Source organism: Alligator sinensis, unplaced genomic scaffold (assembly GCF_000455745.1).
Source record: "Alligator sinensis unplaced genomic scaffold, ASM45574v1 scaffold1003_1, whole genome shotgun sequence".
Classification (NCBI taxonomy): Eukaryota; Metazoa; Chordata; order Crocodylia; family Alligatoridae; genus Alligator; species Alligator sinensis.
In genome coordinates, this window is record NW_005842557.1 from 321,314 (window position 1) to 340,336 (window position 19,023).

The following is a 19,023-nucleotide window of genomic DNA, read 5'->3' on the forward strand; positions in this document are numbered from 1 at the left end:
TGGAGTGATATTGCTATAATTGTAACACTGCTCCATCCAGAAGTGTGTATGTCCACACCCTAATAGACAAATAAATTAAAATATAGGGAAGATAAGGACCCCATCTTGCTTGCTCCAAACTTGGAGTTATCATGGAAATCACTGGGATTTTCACGAACCGAGAACTTGTAGATTTGAGTCTACTGACCCCACTTAAAGGTTTAACTCTCAAATCATGACTAAAATTTATGATTATTGTTTCCAGAAGCAATTCGCACTTTGGAGCATCTCAATTTTTGGTGTTCCTCTTGGGACTAGTAATTTCTGGAAAACGTAGACTGAATAATGAAAATAGTTTTATATGCTGCAAAACATGACCAAACACACATGACTCCATAGTGGAAAAGTATCTAAAAACAGACGGTCCCTTCATAATGCACTAGGAAACCTGAAAAGAGGCTAACAAACTTGTATGCAACTTAGAGGACATTAGGGAAGTTCTTATATCAGGGTTTCAACAAAATTTTACAAGGAATACAAAGACAGTGACTGGAAGTGATTGGAACTCATTTGGTTGAACTTACATTGTTTTTTGGCCAAATTTAGTAGGGTTCTTAGCTGGCTGATCACCCTGGAACCAATCACATTGTTTCCTTACATCTGGAGACAGGTAAAAAGCATTTTCACCTAGGGAGAAATACAACTCAACATTAAATATTGTTTAAAATGGTATTAAAAATGGCGAATGCTTCAAATGAGCAAAGCAATTACTTTGTGTTAATGCAGATCCCACTTTGGTCCTAAGCTGTGTATAAAATGGAGGTCAGACTCTACTCTTAATAGCTTTATGGCACTTCTGATCTCATTTGATTTGGTTACTAAAATTTAAGTTGTTGCTTACAAATGTAAATGTATTACTGCGAGGTATGAAACTTTAGGGGTGATCATAAGTTTGCAATTCATTTCAGGACAACCTGCAATAATATACATAACATAATAGATAGTATCTAATCCTGTGATTCTCAGGTAGGGGACTGGGGTACTCTGGGTTGCCACCAGATCTTTTTCAGGGTGCAAGGAAATAAGTGAGGTGTGAGGAGATAAACAGATAATCCAAGATCAGGTTTGTCCCTGCCTGGACAATGCCCCACCCCTACTGCCCAGCCCCTGTGTAAGAAGGTAAGGACTGTTATATATAAATTCATTTTTGAAATTGGGTGCCATTCAGATCATGAAAGCTATGGAGGAGTGCCTCAAGTCCAATGAGGGGTGCCTCAAGCCCAAAAAGGTTGAGAGCTACTAGTCTAATCCTTGTTGCACTTAAAACCCAAAATAAAGATAGCACTGAACAGCTGATATTTTTTAAACAATTTACAGTTTTTCAGCCTCCTTCCTGCAGTAAATAGGGTAATGAAACTGCAGGGTCTTAATTTATGTTTTATTCCCAGGTGCCAAGTTGTTGCTTGGAGCCATGGATCCTTCTGGAGGAACCCCACTGGCTTGCTTCACGTATTGCATTGGAACTATCCTACATTGCAGGAAAAAGAAACTGCTGTGATGAATGTCATGAATAGCAAGAGGCACAGGTGACATGTCAGGGGGTCATGGAGGGGTATGTGCCTCCCCAGATTTCTGTGCCGACGGTGGGGTGCACGGCATGGGGCTGAAGCCTGGCTGGAGCCATGGCCCGGCAGCAGTGGGGATGGCAGCGGCACAATTTCTGTGCCAGTGGTGGGACATGGTGCTGCAGCCCAGCTGGATCCAATGCCCAATAACAGTGGAGGTGGCTGCAGCAGTGTGGAGTTATGCCCCCTGCTCCCCCACTGTCAGCACTAATCCATCGCCTATAGCAAGAGATATTCTCATGATAGAACCAGTGGTCTACCAAAGGGCCCAAATCTTTTCTCAGTGGTCCAGAACCTGAGTTTGCATAAATTGTCATCATTCTACTGAGGTCATGGGACCTATGACAGCCTGCAGTACCTAGGGGTCTGGCTCAACTGACCTCAAAGTTGTTGGATGTTTTTTCTAGCAAGAGAACAATATTTTTCAAGATATTGTCTCAGGGGGAGATATTCAAAGTAATCTCAGGGGGAGATATTCAAAGTAAACCACATGGAACAAAGTTATCCTCTTTCTGCATAACAGAGAGCTGAAATAATGAGTATGATTTGTATTTCTGGCTACCAGAATTCTTAGACCTGAACAATTAAGCTCTGAAAACTGTAAGCCCTTGTTTGGGCAAGCTGGCAGGGTGTTGTGGTGGGGTTAAGAAGGACAAACTCCTAGGGAGTCTTTAGCATCTGTAGGACAGCAAAGACAAGAAAAGCATTCAAATCAAATTCAAAACAAGGTAATAAGCAGGGCTAACCACACTCTTTCTTGCATCAGCAGAAATATTATGAGCAGGTCTAGGGAAGTGATAATTACCCTCTATGTGGCATTGGTGAAGCCGCAGATGGAGTACTGCATCCAGTTTTGGGTGCCGTACTTCAAGAGGGATGTGGATAACATTGAGAGGGTTCAGAGAAGGGCTACTCATATGGTTGAGGGCCTGCAGGTAAGACCCTATGAAGACAGACTGAGGGATCTGAATCTCTTCAGCCTCTGCAAGAGAAGGCTGAGAGGCGATCTTGTGGCTGCCTACAAACTCATTACATGGGGCCAGCAGGGAATAAGGGACACTCTGTTTACCAGGGCGCCCCTCGGGGTTACCAGAAATAATGGCCACAGACTGAAGGAGAACAGATTTAGATTGGACATAAGGAAGAACTTCTTTACGGTAAGGGTTGCCAAAATATGGAATGGGCTTCCAAGGGAGGTGGTGCTTTCCCCTACCTTGGAGGTGTTGAAGTGGAGATTAGACAGGCATAACCCCAGTGCTCTTTCCTGCCTGGGGTTGGACCCAATGATCTAACAGGTCCCTTCCAACTCTAGAAATCTATGAATCTATGAATCAAGTCCTTGAGTATCTCTCCAATCTCTGTGATTCACTGCTTTACAATGACTTTGCAAGCATTCATATGAATAAAGATTTTGCACTGCAGAAAGCAGCCAACACAGAACTCTTCCCTTAGGGAATTAATTTGCAAATGCAAAATAAAAGGATAAACATTTCTATAATTTGTTCTGTCTCTGAGGTTCAGGTCAAATTGAAATCCAGACTTCCCAGGAGCTCCAGAGTTTAAGGTTAGGGTTTCATAAATCTTCCATTATGATTCAGGCCAGTTAGATTATCTTATTTCAGAGCCAAATTTTTGTACCATTCCTGGATCTTCAGATTTAAGCTTTGGGCTTTTAGCTTTTCTCTAGTTAAAATGTCAGATTAGTGAACAAGAATGGTATCCCAGCAACTGCTGTTTTCCTTTACTTTCTTGCTTTCCCCATCCTCATGTTACACTATAATATTAAAGATTCATATTGCCACTTTCCCATGCTTGTGCTGCATGATGTTATACTTACTGCTTATAAAAGATGGTAACAGTCTCCCGAAACGCAGTAAGGAATCTTCCTGCAACTCAGATGGCTTATCAACTAGTTTGAAGAACACATCATTTGGCTCACTAGCCAAGCTGTAGATGTTCTTGACGTTCACCCTCTTCCCAATCCCCATCACAACAAAGAAATATCCTTTGCATTTAGCATGTACAACAACTCTTTGAAGATAGTCAAGTTCTTCTTTGTTAACTTTTCCAGTCATCATCAAAACTATGACTTTCAGATCTCTTGGGTTAGGTGAACTTTCAAAAACTTGTGCTATTGTGTATTCAATTGCACTTCCCAGAGCCCTTGTGCCATGTAACTGAGTCATTTGATTCTGAATAAAATTAGTGATTTTATCTTTGGATCCATAATCTGTTAGTGACAATGCTACTTCCACTGGTGATGAGCTTGTGTTTGTTTCATACTCATAGGGAGCATGTTGGAGAACTGCTACTCTTGCATGGTGCTGTGATGCCTTTGGATCAGAGCTGATTACCATGTGTCTTACTATATGGGAAATATACTTTTTTATCTCACTAAACTGGAGAGGAGTTGTGCTTTCAGAGCTATCTATGATGAATGCCATGTCAGTGTCTACATCTGTAGAGGCTGCTCTTTTGTCTCTGACACTAGTCCTTCGAACAACAGGTTCACAGTCAGTATCAGGATCACATGTATCTGGGAAAAAAACACATGGTGTTTAATATGTAAATCCTTAAGAATATAATTCCTTGACATAATTACAACCCATTGTCTGATGAGACTAAACCAATACAAAGATGGTTTCCTATAGAATATTTTGATAATTTACCTGAGAATTACATAGTTTTGCTATGTGAACAAACAGGTCAAAGGTCTACCAAGTGTTGGTAGCCCAACAGACTACTATGGTTAAGGCACACACCAGTTTCTGTAACCAACAGCTCAGATGGAGTGCTATGGTCAGCATCACATCTAGTCATATGTAATTCCTGAGTCTATGTCACTGGTGATGACCTTCAGTAAGAGTTTGGAGAGAGGTTAGAAGTTGGAGCTAACATAAGTTACTTTAACCACTTTACTACCTGCCCCCTGTTTTGCTCTAAAGGCAAATCAAGTAATAATCTGGCCTTTGTTTCCATACCATTGGCATTCATATCACTACGTGCAAGTGAATTGATTTTAAAAGAAAAAGCTTGATTAGATCACATAGCTACAGAGTAATATGATCAAATTACATTTCTCTGTATCCTCTGTATCTGTACTATGTTTATATACTGCATAGATTAAATATTTTTACATTGCAATCTTGACTCTCATCACATAAAATGCCCCCGAGCTTTGAGCACAAATCAGTGATACAATACAGACAATATTTCATCTTGAGATATCTTAAAATACTTGAACACATTTCTGTAGAATCTGAGAATCTCTTGCTGTGGAATCCACTGTGATCCTTCAGGCTTCTGCCCAGCTGCAAAATTTGGTAATAGGACTAGGCAGTAGAGGACTGAATCTCAGGGAAAAGAAGTGAGCCATTTTCAGAGTGCTCAGAAAAATGTTCATGCTGCAGAGCTACCGTTCTAAAATGCAATGGTAATAAGCAATTTTATGCTGAATTTCTCTCAAACCTAAGAGTTCAGCAAATAAATATGCATGTTAAAGTAACCCATCTTAAACTGTGTAAGAGCTATAGCATGCTGGCACATTCCCATTGAATGACATGGCTATTGTCAATTTGACTAGCACCATAGGCAACTGGTGTGGGGGGGAGGCACGGGCATCTGCGGGTGTTCAACGTGCCCCCAGTGCTGATGCCACCAGTGGTGTCCGCGGTAGCTTGCCAGCTCCACCCCTGCTGCTGATGCCACCAGCAGCATCTGTGGATGCTAGCCAGCTATGTCCCCACTGCTGACGCTGCTGGCGGCTTCTGTGGGTGCCCCCCCCAGACTCAGGAGGCACCAGTCACCCACGACTAGCACCATGACTGAAAGTGACTGTGGGGTAATAATAGACCATAGCATGAACATGAGCCATCAGTGGGATGCTGTAGCCAGCAGGGCAAACAATATTCTGGCATGCATCAGCTGATGCATCTCATGTAAAACCAAGGAAATGATTCTTCCACTTTACTCGGCATTGGTGAGACTGCAACTGGAGTACTGCATCCAGTTCTGGATGCTGCACTTCAAGAAGGATGTGTAAAAGCTTGAGAGAGTCCAGAGAAGAGCCACCCATATGATCAGAGACTTGCAAGGTAAGCCATATGAGTAAAAGCTGAGGGACTTGGACCTCTTCAGCCTAAAAAAAGAAAAGGCTGAGAGGGGACTTGGTAGCAGCTTACCGCCACATCAAGGAAATACATCAAGGCTCAATGAACAATTGTTCACCAGGGCACCTTTGGGAAAAACCAGGAGTAATGGCCACAAACTCCTGGAAGACTGCTTCAGGCTCAATTCTAGGAAAAACTTCTTCACAGTCAGGGTGTCCAGACTGTGGAATAAACTCCCTCCTGAGGTGGTGTAATCACCTACCTTGGAAATCTTCAAGAGGAGACTGGACAGTCACCTCACTCGGGTCACCGGACCCCAGTTGTCTTTCCTGCCTAGTGCAGGGGGCTGGACCCAATGAGCTTGCGAGGTCCCTTCCAGCCCCTAACAATCTATGACATAGGCCTACAAAAAAAGAATGTGACCCTAACTGATCAGAATCACAGAGAAGAGATATCAAATGCCTTACCCAAACAAATATGACATCTCAGTAATCTCTGAATAGTTCGATTCAACTGATCTCCACCAGTCGGAAGGACAGTAGCATGTCCCACTGCTGTGTTATTGATCTGGTTTAGACAAAAGCCAAAAAAACAAAAAAGGCATGGGGCTCATTATACAGTATTTTTCAGATGTAAACTTTAAGGCTCTAAGGGTAGGTGGGAGCTTGTGATTAAGGCACAGAATCAAGAATGTGGATCTCTTGTTGGGTCTGTCTTAAACTCTGTCCCAGTCATGTTGTTTGGTGCCAGCTCCAAACAAGAATTTAGCTCATTAAACTTCAATTTAGGCAGAAATTCCAGAGTTCATCCCCTACTCCAGGGATGTGTTATGTTTTAATGCATATTTAATGTAAAATACACAAACAGCACTGGGAGCAGGCACTGGAATCACAAAATACCCCTGCTATCACCTGGCTGTTGCGATCACTACACTATGGAATCTTGTTCACTCTTGCTCCCTCCTTTTCTTCGGTCCAATGCCTCTTGCATTCTTTTTTCTGCACATTGGTTTGCCTTCCAAATTGGCCTGCTCCCCCATACACACCCTAGAACAGGCTAGAGAATGCCCCTGGGTGGTGAGAAATATGGGTTCAAATCCCCTCAGCTTAGGCAGGAAATTAAACCCAGGGCTCCTACTTCCTGGGTGAGTGTCTAACCACTGAGTTTTAGACATGTTCTAACCACTGACTCATCTGGCTGTGGTCTTAAAGAAAAAGTAATCATTTGTTCAGGCTCCAAAAGAATAGGAATAGACACCTTCCTTGAAGAGGCACCCTGGCTGTGAATTCTAAATGGAAAGAGACACCTTCTACTACAACTGAAAAAGCACTGAAGTCCTGTGAATTTAAAGTACACCCTTATCTTCAGTATTTCCCTGCTGACTAGCACTATGCTATTCCCCACTCACTATGCTGGTTTTGTTGGATCCACACTCTGCTATGCCTAACTTTTCCCAGGCATTGTATATGTACCATAGGTGCCTAATTTACAGCTGTGGATTCCACTGTGAGAGCCTGGTGTCTACAAGTTAGGTGTTTCGAGGCTCAGCATTATGGTACCAAGGCCATTTCATAAAGCATGGCCTTGCAGTCCTATACTTTCCCTTTACTTGTAAACTCTTTGGGGCAAGGATCATCTTGTACAGTGCCCCACCAAATGGATTCTTGGTCTATGGTCTATAATACAGCTAAATAATATCTTTTCACAGAATGCACTGTGTTGTGAAACAATCTGGTACTGTTGAAATCTGATCCTTGCTTATATAGTCTTTTTCCAACCTACACATATGTAATAAAATGTGATCCAGGGCCTCTTAAAATCAAGAGAAACATGCCTTTTGACTCTACTGGGAGCTATATTGTGGCCATAAAGGAAAAAGCCATAAATAAGGTATTAGTAATCCAAACCTTCAGTGCGTTTATGAGAACCGAATCGTCTCTGTTAGTAAGGAATACAGGCCAAACTCCAGCATCATACAGTTTCAGCACAGCATCATTAAGTTGTGCAGTTGCCCTTGTTGGTCCATTGCTGAAGAAAACAGCCACCTTCTTCATAAGAAAACCACTGCGTGCACGCTTGAAGGTATTTCTGGCTACAAAAGCCATGGCTGTTTCCAGGCTACGTTGCTTTGTTGTCTGAATTGGTTGCAGGTTCTGAAGCTGTTGTATAAGGCTTGATTTCTTTCTGGAGTCAGCAAAACGAATCTCTGTGGTAACCTCATTGTTGTAGGTAACAAGAGCTACCCGGGCACCTCGTGGGCAGTTGCTCTCAGCAATAGTCAGATTGTTAACCACCCTTAGCACAGCTTGCTTCATTCTGTTGAAAACATCCCTATTGACGCCTTGAGAGGTATCTATAGCAAATGCCAGTTCTGTTGGGTAAACAGGGCACTCCTTGGGACCTGAGGGAAATTCACGTTTAAAAATGGTTAATAATAGCTCTTATTCATAAATGGCACAGGAAGGCCTGATCCTGAGATGGCATAAATAGAACCATTTCCGTTCAAGTCAATGGACTGATTCATACCAATTGAGCATCTGGCCATTAATATAGAAAGTCTGGACCAAAAAATAATAAATTAGAAATGACTTACCATAGCAGCAAGCTGCAAATAATAAAAAGAAAGTTGGTCAGTTACTTCAGTTTATACAACATGATCAATGTGAGCTACAGAAATACAACATAGCATGGGTATACTCACGACATTTGTCTTTGATGTTCCGAACAAGTGCACATTCCTTTAGAAAAGAGGGAAATGAAAAAGAGAAAGCTACTGAATGCTGTAATGCAGAAAGATATTTCAAAACAATATGGAAACAGAAAAGTAATATTCAACTTACATCTCTGGCTTCTCCTCTATCACCCCTAAGCCCCTGTTAAAATTATAAAAAACAGAAAAAAATTAATTAAAAGATGGAAGTCACCTAGACTTATTGCTTAGTCATGAACTATGCAGGTATAAATAGAAAACTCTGCACATTTTAATTTGCTTCGCCAGGAATTGCCTTTCTAAACTTGACACACACTCCTTACCATGTAATTTATAATTGCATAGCATTCTTGTTGCGAGTAAATTAAATTTCATATAGTTAAATTTCATCCCTGTGCAGAAGGTGAACATCAGCTGGGTTCTTAAAAGCAGGGGATTCGTGATGCTCCTGAACTTTGGGCTGATCCTGGGTGTATGGCTGAATTTCACTGTGCAAGTGTTTGGGATTCATATGTTTTGCCAAAAAAGAGTATGCAGCTTGGTGCTGAGGCAATAAGAAGACTTCCCTCCCACTGCAGTTTCTAGGCTTGTGTTTTCACACTGTTTCTGGAAGCTCTTTGCTAGGATGACTGCCAGAAAACAGATTAAGGGCAATGCTACACATTTAATGCATAGTGGTTACTGCACATAAAATTTAGTACTTGTATAATCAAGTACTAAATTAGTGTGCAGTAACCAGAATTACTGCACAGTAGTGCCAGTGCATGCCTTTTTAGTGACACTACTGCGCACTAGCCTAATAATACTGTGCAGTAGCATATTAGCACTGTTTGTGCAGTGCCACACAGTCTTTGTCACCTGCCCAGGGTTCCTGCAGCTGCAGGTTTGGCAACCTGTCCCCAAAAGCTCTCAGGAGTAGGTTTCTGTGTGCTTACACTGTTGTGAAAAGGGCTTGGGTTTAGCTATTTTATTTGGCAGGTTTCCATCTGATCAAATGCTGCAAAGGAAAATTCCCACTTGGAACAACAAAAGACCAGATGTCAGAAAAATAAGAGCTGAGAAATTTTGTATTGTCCCTTAATGACTAGTCCCACATTTGAAAAGAGGAAGGACCTAGGTCTTGTGACAGAGGCAAAAGGTTCTACATCCAGAATAAAGACGAAGAGTACATTTCCCACTCTCTCTCTAAGCCCACTCACAGCTAGATATGTAAATGCAAAGATCATTTATTAAATGCTACTTAAGTTTCTGCACTGGTTTAACAGATATTAACGCCGGAAGAGACAATTATGTTAAAGTAGTAATTTACAGGACAAAATCCAAACGATCTCAGCCCGTAGCTCTTATATTAAGCTGGTAGTATAGGGAAGGGTCAGAGTTCACCACGATATCCAAGATAGCTTATATGTGGTACTAAGCACCAAAGATTCAACAGGTTCTTAGATAAGACTTTTCATTGGTACATTTCCATTGATAGCCTTTACTGTACTCAGGAGTGCTAAGCCCTCTGCCTTCTCCCTTGCATCACTCATTGAACCTTGAGCAATGTGAAATTTCCAGTGATAACAGCAAGTTAGGCACTTAAAGTAAGAACCATGACATCAGGATCCCTTTTTCCTAAAGGAAACATGCAAGTGGTACAAGATAAGTGAGGAGGAAATTGTTCAGTTTTAAGATGACGTGAGGTAAAATGGCATTTATTTCAATTATTGGCATACAGGCTAAACATCAAGTGAAATAGTAAAGGAAATGTGAAGGCTCTCAGGGGGCAGTGGTGAAACCTGTCTGTAGACTAGCTATTCATAAAATGAGCACTTACAGGTGGTCCTGCATATCCATAGTCTCCTGGCTGACCTGGATCCCCAGGTTCTCCTGCATTTCCCTAGGAAAGAGTAAAGTAATTATCTCTGATTTATATTCCATATGACTAGGGGTCTACCTAAATCATTGGGGGACTTACCAATTTTCATGGGTTGAATGCGGCATAAAGATCTAAGTCTGCAGTCTTTTTCAGTGGCCCCGCCCCTTGGTGATGATTGGAAAGGCCCTACCCCTTGGTACCGATTGGCAGAGAGGCCCCAGGGGAGGAAGGATGAGGGGGCAGCCACCACTTGACTGTTGGCTGCCCTTCGTGTAGCCCCACCCCTTAATTCTGATTGGCAGAAAAGCCCCAGTGGGGAAGAGAAGGGAGGAGGGGACAGCTGCCATCTTGTCTGCTGTTCATCACGCCACCCCGCCAGCCAGCACCTTCCCCTCCGAGCAGTGAGGACTGCTGACTTTCGGTGTGGAGCCAGCATTTTATTTTTATTAAGGTTTTTTTTGTTGTTGATTTCGCAGATCTTGCACACAATTCCAGACTTCACCGAAACTGCAAAATCCGTGAAACTGTGAATTAAGTAGGTCCCTACATATGAGCACACACCAGCCTTGATGGTTGTCTTAAAAGCTCTTAAAAGCAAATAGAGTCCAGAAGGTAGATAGGCGTTAATGAGTTAAGAGCGTTATAGCCTACAGCACCGTAATGAAACAGCAAAGCAGGTTTATGAACAATGAACTGAAAAGCAGATTAGGGTTTTTTAAAGAGTAAAGGCATCTCTATATAAAAGCTGCTTCAAGGAAAATATTTTGTCCAGCTGACTATTTATGCTAATAAACCATATAAGTGTGTCTATGTTTTAGGAGCAAATTCATACCCAAGTAGAGAGGTTGAAAGCAGCAGCATGCAGGAAGAATCCTCCTCCACCTTCCTGGTTTGCAGAACTGCTGTGGCATCAACATGCAGAGGTTACGTCAGGCAGTAGTTTATCTGTGGCATGCAAAACCATTCTCTGTGAGCAGAATGAACTCTCTGAGTACTGCTGGAAGCTCTAGTGTAACTCAGAGCAAAATGTGGCCTAGCACATTTTTCTCCTGAAACTACACCATGACAGTACTGAGAATCCGCAGGAGAATGGACATGAGCTATCAGTGCTGTATGACAAACCTTCCAGATTCCTGGAACCAAGCAGCTTTCACTCCATTATTACCTAGGGGATTATGTGAAACATTATATTGTGATAAAAGCTTACTCTGCGGCCTCTGTTTCCCTTGACACCAAGACTTCCAGAACCACCACGGTCTCCAGATGCTCCCTATTTAAGAAACAGCATAAACAATAGTTAAAGTTCCAGGCTCCATGGTGCACAAACTGCTACACTCTAAGAAAACGAGCTATAAATTACATTAGCTGTATGATACCTTCGGTCCTGGGGGTCCCGGGAAACCTCTTTCTCCCTGAAATACAGAAAAGTTCATTAAAATTTACTTCAGTGAGATGTCTAAAAGTGCTGATCCACACAGAGCCAACTGTTTGGAGTACAGACCCCTGTTAGCTCCAATATTTAAGGGTAATTTTCAAGCTCTGTAAAGCTGTACTATTAGACAGACACAAGGAGGTTCAATATACCTTTCTGCCTTTAGGTCCTGGATCACCAGTTACACTTAGTCCATCTTCTCCCTAAAATTAGCAAAAAACAACAACAACAAAATTACTATGTATTACACGTGTGCAGGGAACAAGACTGGATACTGCTTGCATGATCCTGCACTCTTAAGCATATGCTTAACCTAACACATATACAAGCACTTGCAAAATTAGGACTTGTGTTTGTTCTTCCTTATTCCTCCTCCTCAGCTTCAGTCCCACATGGAGTAAGGGGAATCAGGCCCTGTGACATGATACCTACAGTTGACTTTTAGGGATGGTTGTATGAATTAAGTTTAGGATCTAGGAACTTGGGGTATCCATCCAGGCTTTGTGCAATGGGTCAGGAAAAATAGTCATCACTTATGGGATGGTGCTATCCCTCTGCAACTGGATAAGTTGGAGCTATATAGAGAGGGTGTAGTCCATTCATAGTATCGGATGAAAGAGGTTGTTGCCTACAGAAGCGTATACAACAAATTAGTCTCTCTATGGTGCCACCATAGATAGAGATAGCAATACTTCATGTACTGTTCAATATATCCACAAACAGAGAGAGGTAGTTAGTGTCTAAGGTACAATATATCCATTCCACTCCTGCTCACTGTGAAGTATTCTAGGAAATTAATAGTTTACAAGAGACAAAAGAATCAACTAACAGTATCTGTTCAGCAGTGTAAAATCTCCTCCTGAAAGTGACTGCCATCTTTGAAAAAAATAACACACGAGTAAAACACTGAGGCATAATTTTTCTTTGTATCTTTTACTATGAGCTATAGAGAGGGGATAGCAGGAAGCAAAATTCTTTGCTTCAGGGAATTTTGCCAATCACATGAGAAGAGGCGTGGACCACAACTCTCAGAAGTGTTCAAGTCCATGCTTACTGTCTCTCCTCGTGTGCCGGGATATCCACTTGGTCCTGGGGGTCCGGAATCACCAGGTTCACCCTGAAAAAGGTAGTAACGTTTTAGCATACAACAAAATGTAATTTGACTTATTTCTCTCAGTCTCCCCAGTTGTACCTTGATTCTATTCTACAAATTGTCCTGCAACAGTCCCTAGCAGGAAGAAATGCATGGCCACGTTCATACGACCAACAGTGTATGGATCAAACTCTGCTTGTTCTTTTGCCTGAGCAGCCATTTCACAGAAGCTGATAGTGTGATTTAGGATTCCTGCCAAATCCTGCCCAATGTGCAAGCATTTGTTGTACACCATTCCATACCAAACCACTACATACCACACAACATATATATCCGTGTGTGTGTGTACAGCATAACAGCTATAATGATCATGAAGTAAAGAAAGATTCAGATCATCATCTGGTGTCAATCAACAAAAGCAGTGAAGTTTTACTGACAGATACCAGCTGAGGAAACAGCTCAGAAAAAGACTTATCAGTCTCAAAGACATTCACATTCTAAAATATACCTATCAGGGCCTTGTCACATATTGTACTTTGAGCTGCTCAACCGCTGATTGTTTTTAGTGCTAGCTCAGGTTCAGAGCAGTTGCACCTTGGCTGTCTCCACATGAGCAGGGGCATGCCTTTGCAGCAGCACAAATAGTAGCACCAGAAATTTGTGCTGCTAGTTGGTGCCTTAGTGCATGCCCCTGTCCATTTGCTTTGCAGCAGGACACGTTGTCCCACTGCTCTGTCTGCTGCAGGGGGGGCTGCCTGGAGCACACGGTGCCTCAGCAGAGGCTAGCCAACCCCTGCGCTGAGGCACTCTGTGCCCCAGACCGCCAGGGATCAGCGCATGGAGATAGGGGACCAGGCAGGCCAGGGCTGCCTACTCCCCCATCTCTGTGCACTGTGGAGCCGCACACTGAGGCACTCTATGCCCCAGCCACTCCCTGGGTGTCTAGGGCACAGTGTGCCTTAAGATGGGGGAGCAAGCAGGCAGGCAAGCAGCAGAGCAGCTGGCTGCAGCACAGTATGGCCTGAGACAGGGGAGCAGACAGCCCTGAAGCACATGGAGACAGTGGAGCAGCCAATCTGAGGCACCCTGCAGCACCACAAACCATGCATGCCTGCATGTCTGGATCCAGCCCTTAAGGCTAAGTATCTTCTCTGACTGCCCCTACCTACACAACTGTGACTTTTTACTAGAGGGTGGTAAACAAGGGCTTCAGTAAGACTTACAGCTGTGAGTTGCCACTACAGGGCTCATGAGACAGAGTAGACTTTTATCCCTGTTCTAGGTGGGGGTCATATGAGAGATGTGTTGGGGAGGGTGGGGGACCTGAACCTGGGATGAGGGATGGTGGTGGATAATGAAATGGGAGGAAGCGTGTTGAAATGAAAGAAGTCAGCCACTGAAGGATAAAATCAGAAGAAGTGTAAAAAAAAAAAAAAAAAAGGAAAAAAAAGAATGTAAAGAGAAATAGAGGATATAAATTAAAGAAGGCCTCATGTTTAAATAAATTGGGATTTGGGATTGGATGTAGGGGATCCTAGTTGTTCTTCTGAGGTGGCTAAGAAGTGGGAATAGAGAGGGAAGGTGCTTTTGGGGGATCTACAGCCCCTGCCCTGGGAAAGAAGCCCCTGCTCATGGGAACCCAACCCAGCCCCCTACCTTGTTCCTCCCCCCACCCCCTAGACCACACTCTTGGACCCATCTGTGACCTGGCTAGCTGGCATGTGCTCTGCAGGCTGTTTGCATGGGGTTGTACCCTTTGGCATGGGATGTTTGCACCCCAAGGAGCAGAAGAGGGAATTGGCTTGATGCCAGAACCGCCTCCTGGGCAGTAAAGTTCAGAGGGTGGAAAGTTTGTCCACACAGAACAGGAGGTGTCAGGAAGCAAACAGTGCATCCTGGGATGCTGGAGAACTACAATTTAGGTGGCTTATCCATGGGGAGTGGCCACACATTAATGGAACATAAACCGGGTAACACGGATCAAAGATAAATCTGCCCTGGAATGGTGTAACTTTAAGCTGCCTAAAGTGTGCTTAAAACTAGTTTCAGGTGTTAATGTGTGTTGACAATACAGGAGCTGCCTAAAATTAATATGTAACAAGGCCCTCAGTTAAATGAACTAGGATTCTAGCGAAACAGCCAGAGACCTGGGCTCTGCTTTGTTCCATTTCATGCCTTTCCATCAGAGGACAAAACACAGTTTACTAAAAGTCTGTTGACTGACAGTATCATAACAAATTTAAACTTGGATTTGGCAGCTTTTCATTGCTGTTTTAGGGCACAGACAAATGCATACTTGCGTAGCTGCTTCAAAAGGGGAGAGCAAGCTACTTCACACAGCTTTCAGCTAATGTTAAGCTGTAACAGTTGGCATGCATGAGTGATGTACTGATACAAGTGTAGCAAAGCTCCTCCAGCTTTACCCCTACTTTATCCGGCTTCAAAGTTGGAGTAATTTAGTTCATTTCTATCACTAGCACACATTACTGTTGCAGCACAACAGTTGCTGCTCATTCCCAAGCAGGGGCTCCTTCTGAGGATGCTCCAAGTATAATTTTGTCCAGACCCTTAGATGTCCATGCTCAGCATTTTTCAGGATATACCTTTAGTCCAAAGGGACCAGTCCTGCCACGTTCTCCAGGCGGTCCAGCGGGACCTCCAGAACCCTAAATGAGAAAGACAAGAGCTTAAGATTTGCAACCTGTCAGTAAAGCTTAGTAAATTGCATCTAGACATTTATTAATAACAGTATCAGGTACAACAAATCATAAAAAAGATTTTGTATAAGAGTGGAAATCCCTTATTACCTATTAAGTCTGACATCTATAACAACTCTCCAAAGAGTTCAAATGCTCAGTCCTCCTGCATTTAATAGGCATTATGGACCTGATTCCATTTCACCAATTCGGCATGTAAATAGACTTAGGTGCCTAATACAATTCTATTACAGCCTAATTGAGTCTCTGGAAAACCATTTATAGCAAAGTTTGGTGAGTCCTCCTACTCTTCACTGCTCTTTTGTGACACAGTGTTAAGCACATGAGGATGACGTGTTATAAAAGACTTGCAATATGGGTTTTCAGGCACTTGAACAGGGTAGACTAAGATCACACTGAAACATTTAAATCTACTTAGATGCCCAATAGGTAGAACAGAATCTGACCCTATGCGACCAAATCTCCTTAGTGGCATTGTTAATATTAGTCTAGGTTGTCTTCAGAGGAAGTTAATCATTTTTTATTTTATCATGTTGCTGTTATGAACCCAAGACCTGTTCTGTAGTCTTGCCTCAGACAAATCTCTCATTGTCATGAAGAGAAATTTTGACCATGCAGTAATTATTATGTATCAAGATGCCTGATCCAAAGGACCAGTTTATTTTAATTCAGTTTCACATCTCCCAGGTGTGCTTTGCAGCTCCCAGGTGATTATTCTACACAGGTGTGAGCAAGTAAAAGTAACACATAAGCCTTTGTTCTTGCATTCAATAAGAATTACATTAGGCATCTGCATTTTGACTGAGGTGGATAAGCATGTATGAGGTACCTGCTGCTTACAGCATCCTCCTCCCCACTCAAGTATGGTAAGTGTGCATGGGAGGACTCAAGGGCAGGAGAAGTAAAAAGAAATGTAGGGCTCTGCTTATGAATGGTAAGGAAAGAAAGCTCTAGAACAGACCTTGGTGCAACCAAGGTTTGTTCTACTGTTTTATTAAGTGACTGTGGATGCATCTACACATCGCCCTACATCGCCATAGTGACACGCTACATCGCCATAAGGCATGCCATGGCAACATAACGATCACATGAGTCTACACATGATTGGCAACTACTTCACCATAGCGGCACGCTCCCCTGTCTTAGCGTACCACTACAGTGAAGTATCAGTGAAATTAAACCGTGCACCATGCGCACAGTGCAGTACAGGCAGTTACTGTGCCGTGCTTCAGTACTTCCAAAAGGAAGTACTAAAACACAGCACCATAGCAACAGCACCATAAAGCAACATGTAGACACGCCCTCTATCACTTAATCCATTCTGCCCCATTTTTAAGATGAATGGATGAAGTGAGACGGTAACAGCGGGAACAATTGGTAGCTGTCGCACCAAGTGAGTCACACTTGGAAATATGCAGTGTTGTGCAATCCACATTTTGTGTTTTCCAAATTCTAAATACAGAACATCCATGACAACCGCCACTAAGAGTCCAATAAAAATAAAATACTGTCATGCTTTTAAAATGATATTTTAGACTGCAACTCCTGCTTATGTTGTAGTATCCCCTCTAAAAAACCTGTGCCATGCTCCCTTTTCCATACTAGGGTCAATTAGGAGCTGCTAGTAATATTATTCGCACATTATAATTCTTATGTATCAATTTTTTAACTGTCTTAAATCAGAACAAACTAGTTCCCAAAGTACTGACTTTCTTCTATCCAATTCTCCATCCAGACAGCACTTTTGAAAGGAGTTTGCTTGAGAAAAAGATTCAAATGCAATCCAAAACTGATTCAGTGAATTTAAAATTAGCATTCCTTTTTAAACCAGCAGCTAGTGGAACTTTAGAATGAACTAAGAATAATGTTTTGTTAATTAGGCAGAAAAAGAAAAGCAGTAGGTGAAGTCAATGGGAAGATTTTTATTGACTTCCATTAAATCACACCAAGTAAGACTGTCTGAAGCATTTTCTGATGTCTGAGCAAGATCAAAGAGAAAGATTTACCCTTGGTCCTGGAATGCCTTGTTCTCCTCTTATACCTGGAGTTCCCAGCTGACCAGGAGGACCCTGTATATGAAAAAAAGTTCAGACTGTAAGAGGTAAAAGATTAAAGACCTAAAGTTTGTTAATATGAGAGAGCAAGGAATATCAAGACCAAAAGACAAATTTTAAACTATCCAACCAATTCTCTCCTTGAATGGTGCAATCAACACCCTCATTTTGAGAGGTAATACGTGTTCTGGGATTGGAGTACTTGGGTCTCCAGTGTACTATGGGTCTCTGGTGAACATAGTATAAGCCAGAGATCATGAAATCAAATCCCCTTGCAGTGGTCTTAAGAGTGATTATGGAACAATTTTGAAAACAATTACATAGGACAATTGCAAGGTATGGCATATGTCAGTAGGAAAGAAAAGGACACAACATATCAAAGCAAGCATATTTAGTCTTGAACAGTCTGTAAAATCTACTAACCTGAGCCCCTCTTCTTCCCTGTTCTCCTGGTTGTCCTGCTTGTCCTGGTGTACCTTTGGGACCCTTAAAATACAATGCAATACAATGCAGGTTAGAATGAGCTGGTATGATATAAAACATGAGGATTACAAACAAGCTGGCGCTGTGAGGACCCTCTCTTTATTGCTGGTTAGGAAGCGAGAGCTCCATTTTGTTTAATGGTAATATGAGGTTACAGCACATAAACTGTCAATAAATACCAGTTTGTAATCATTTCAGCTCTTGTTAGCTTGACTCCTAGTTTAGTTAAATTCAACGGACCTATGTGTATGCTAAGGCTGTTTTACTTCATTCTGGCACCATAAGATGGCCTTGGTATAAAGGTGAGCAAACACTGAACATTAATGAACATTAATGTTTTATGCATAGTAAATTACATGCATTTGGGGGTATATTTTCACATTTGTTCTTCTATTTGACCTCCCACAAAAGTCTTAAAATGTCACCCAGTTACCCCGCTCCAGTAAATGATTATAGGCTTATGATTCAAAAACCTGATCCTGACAGGTGCTGAACACTCTGAAGACCCATTTACTTCAGTGGAAATTAAGGGCCCCTGAGGAGATGCTCAATATTTTGCAGTATGAAGCCCTTATGATACACTTCTTACTCAAACCTCTGCCACTTCATTCCTCTTTTCCTTACCTAAAAAATACCCAGCCAGAGGGACATAAAACACTGAGGAACTGTTTCTTGTCTGTTTACCATGGCATTGCTCCTACTGATTGATACCCATGGGTCCACACTGTGTATAAGAGAAGGGTAAGAATTGCTGATGACTAGCCTGAATGGAAGTTTAGCTTGAAGACCACCATTCTGCACATATGGGGGCCCAGTTTTACCAAGGCAACAAGACTGGAAGGGGCTGCAAAGTGTGAGGGAAGAAAAGAAGACCGAAACAAGATTCAAATATCCTTCTATTGTGCATATCACTCCTACCTCACTGGTTGAAACATGTTCATTCTGCATCACTTATTCTAT

The 19,023-nt window shown here is 42.3% G+C and overlaps 1 protein-coding gene across 6 annotated transcripts in view; it reads right to left on the reverse strand.

Annotated features, from left to right (window-relative positions):
• COL6A3 (collagen type VI alpha 3 chain) overlaps positions 1 to 19,023 on the reverse strand; it is a 122,112-nt gene that overhangs the window by 24,115 nt on the left and 78,974 nt on the right. For all 6 annotated transcript variants that reach the window (XM_014523989.2, XM_006032252.2, XM_014523991.2 and 3 more), the window contains 15 exons: positions 18,004 to 18,066; positions 17,533 to 17,595; positions 15,413 to 15,475; positions 12,771 to 12,833; positions 11,869 to 11,919; positions 11,661 to 11,696; positions 11,492 to 11,554; positions 10,243 to 10,305; positions 8,554 to 8,586; positions 8,415 to 8,451; positions 8,307 to 8,318; positions 7,621 to 8,114; positions 6,181 to 6,280; positions 3,442 to 4,140; positions 564 to 666 (listed from right to left, as the gene is read on the reverse strand). In XM_014523989.2, coding sequence (XP_014379475.1) covers positions 564 to 666; positions 3,442 to 4,140; positions 6,181 to 6,280; positions 7,621 to 8,114; positions 8,307 to 8,318; positions 8,415 to 8,451; positions 8,554 to 8,586; positions 10,243 to 10,305; positions 11,492 to 11,554; positions 11,661 to 11,696; positions 11,869 to 11,919; positions 12,771 to 12,833; positions 15,413 to 15,475; positions 17,533 to 17,595; positions 18,004 to 18,066 — 1,943 coding nt within the window. The remainder of the gene's footprint in view (positions 1 to 563; positions 667 to 3,441; positions 4,141 to 6,180; positions 6,281 to 7,620; positions 8,115 to 8,306; positions 8,319 to 8,414; positions 8,452 to 8,553; positions 8,587 to 10,242; positions 10,306 to 11,491; positions 11,555 to 11,660; positions 11,697 to 11,868; positions 11,920 to 12,770; positions 12,834 to 15,412; positions 15,476 to 17,532; positions 17,596 to 18,003; positions 18,067 to 19,023) is intronic.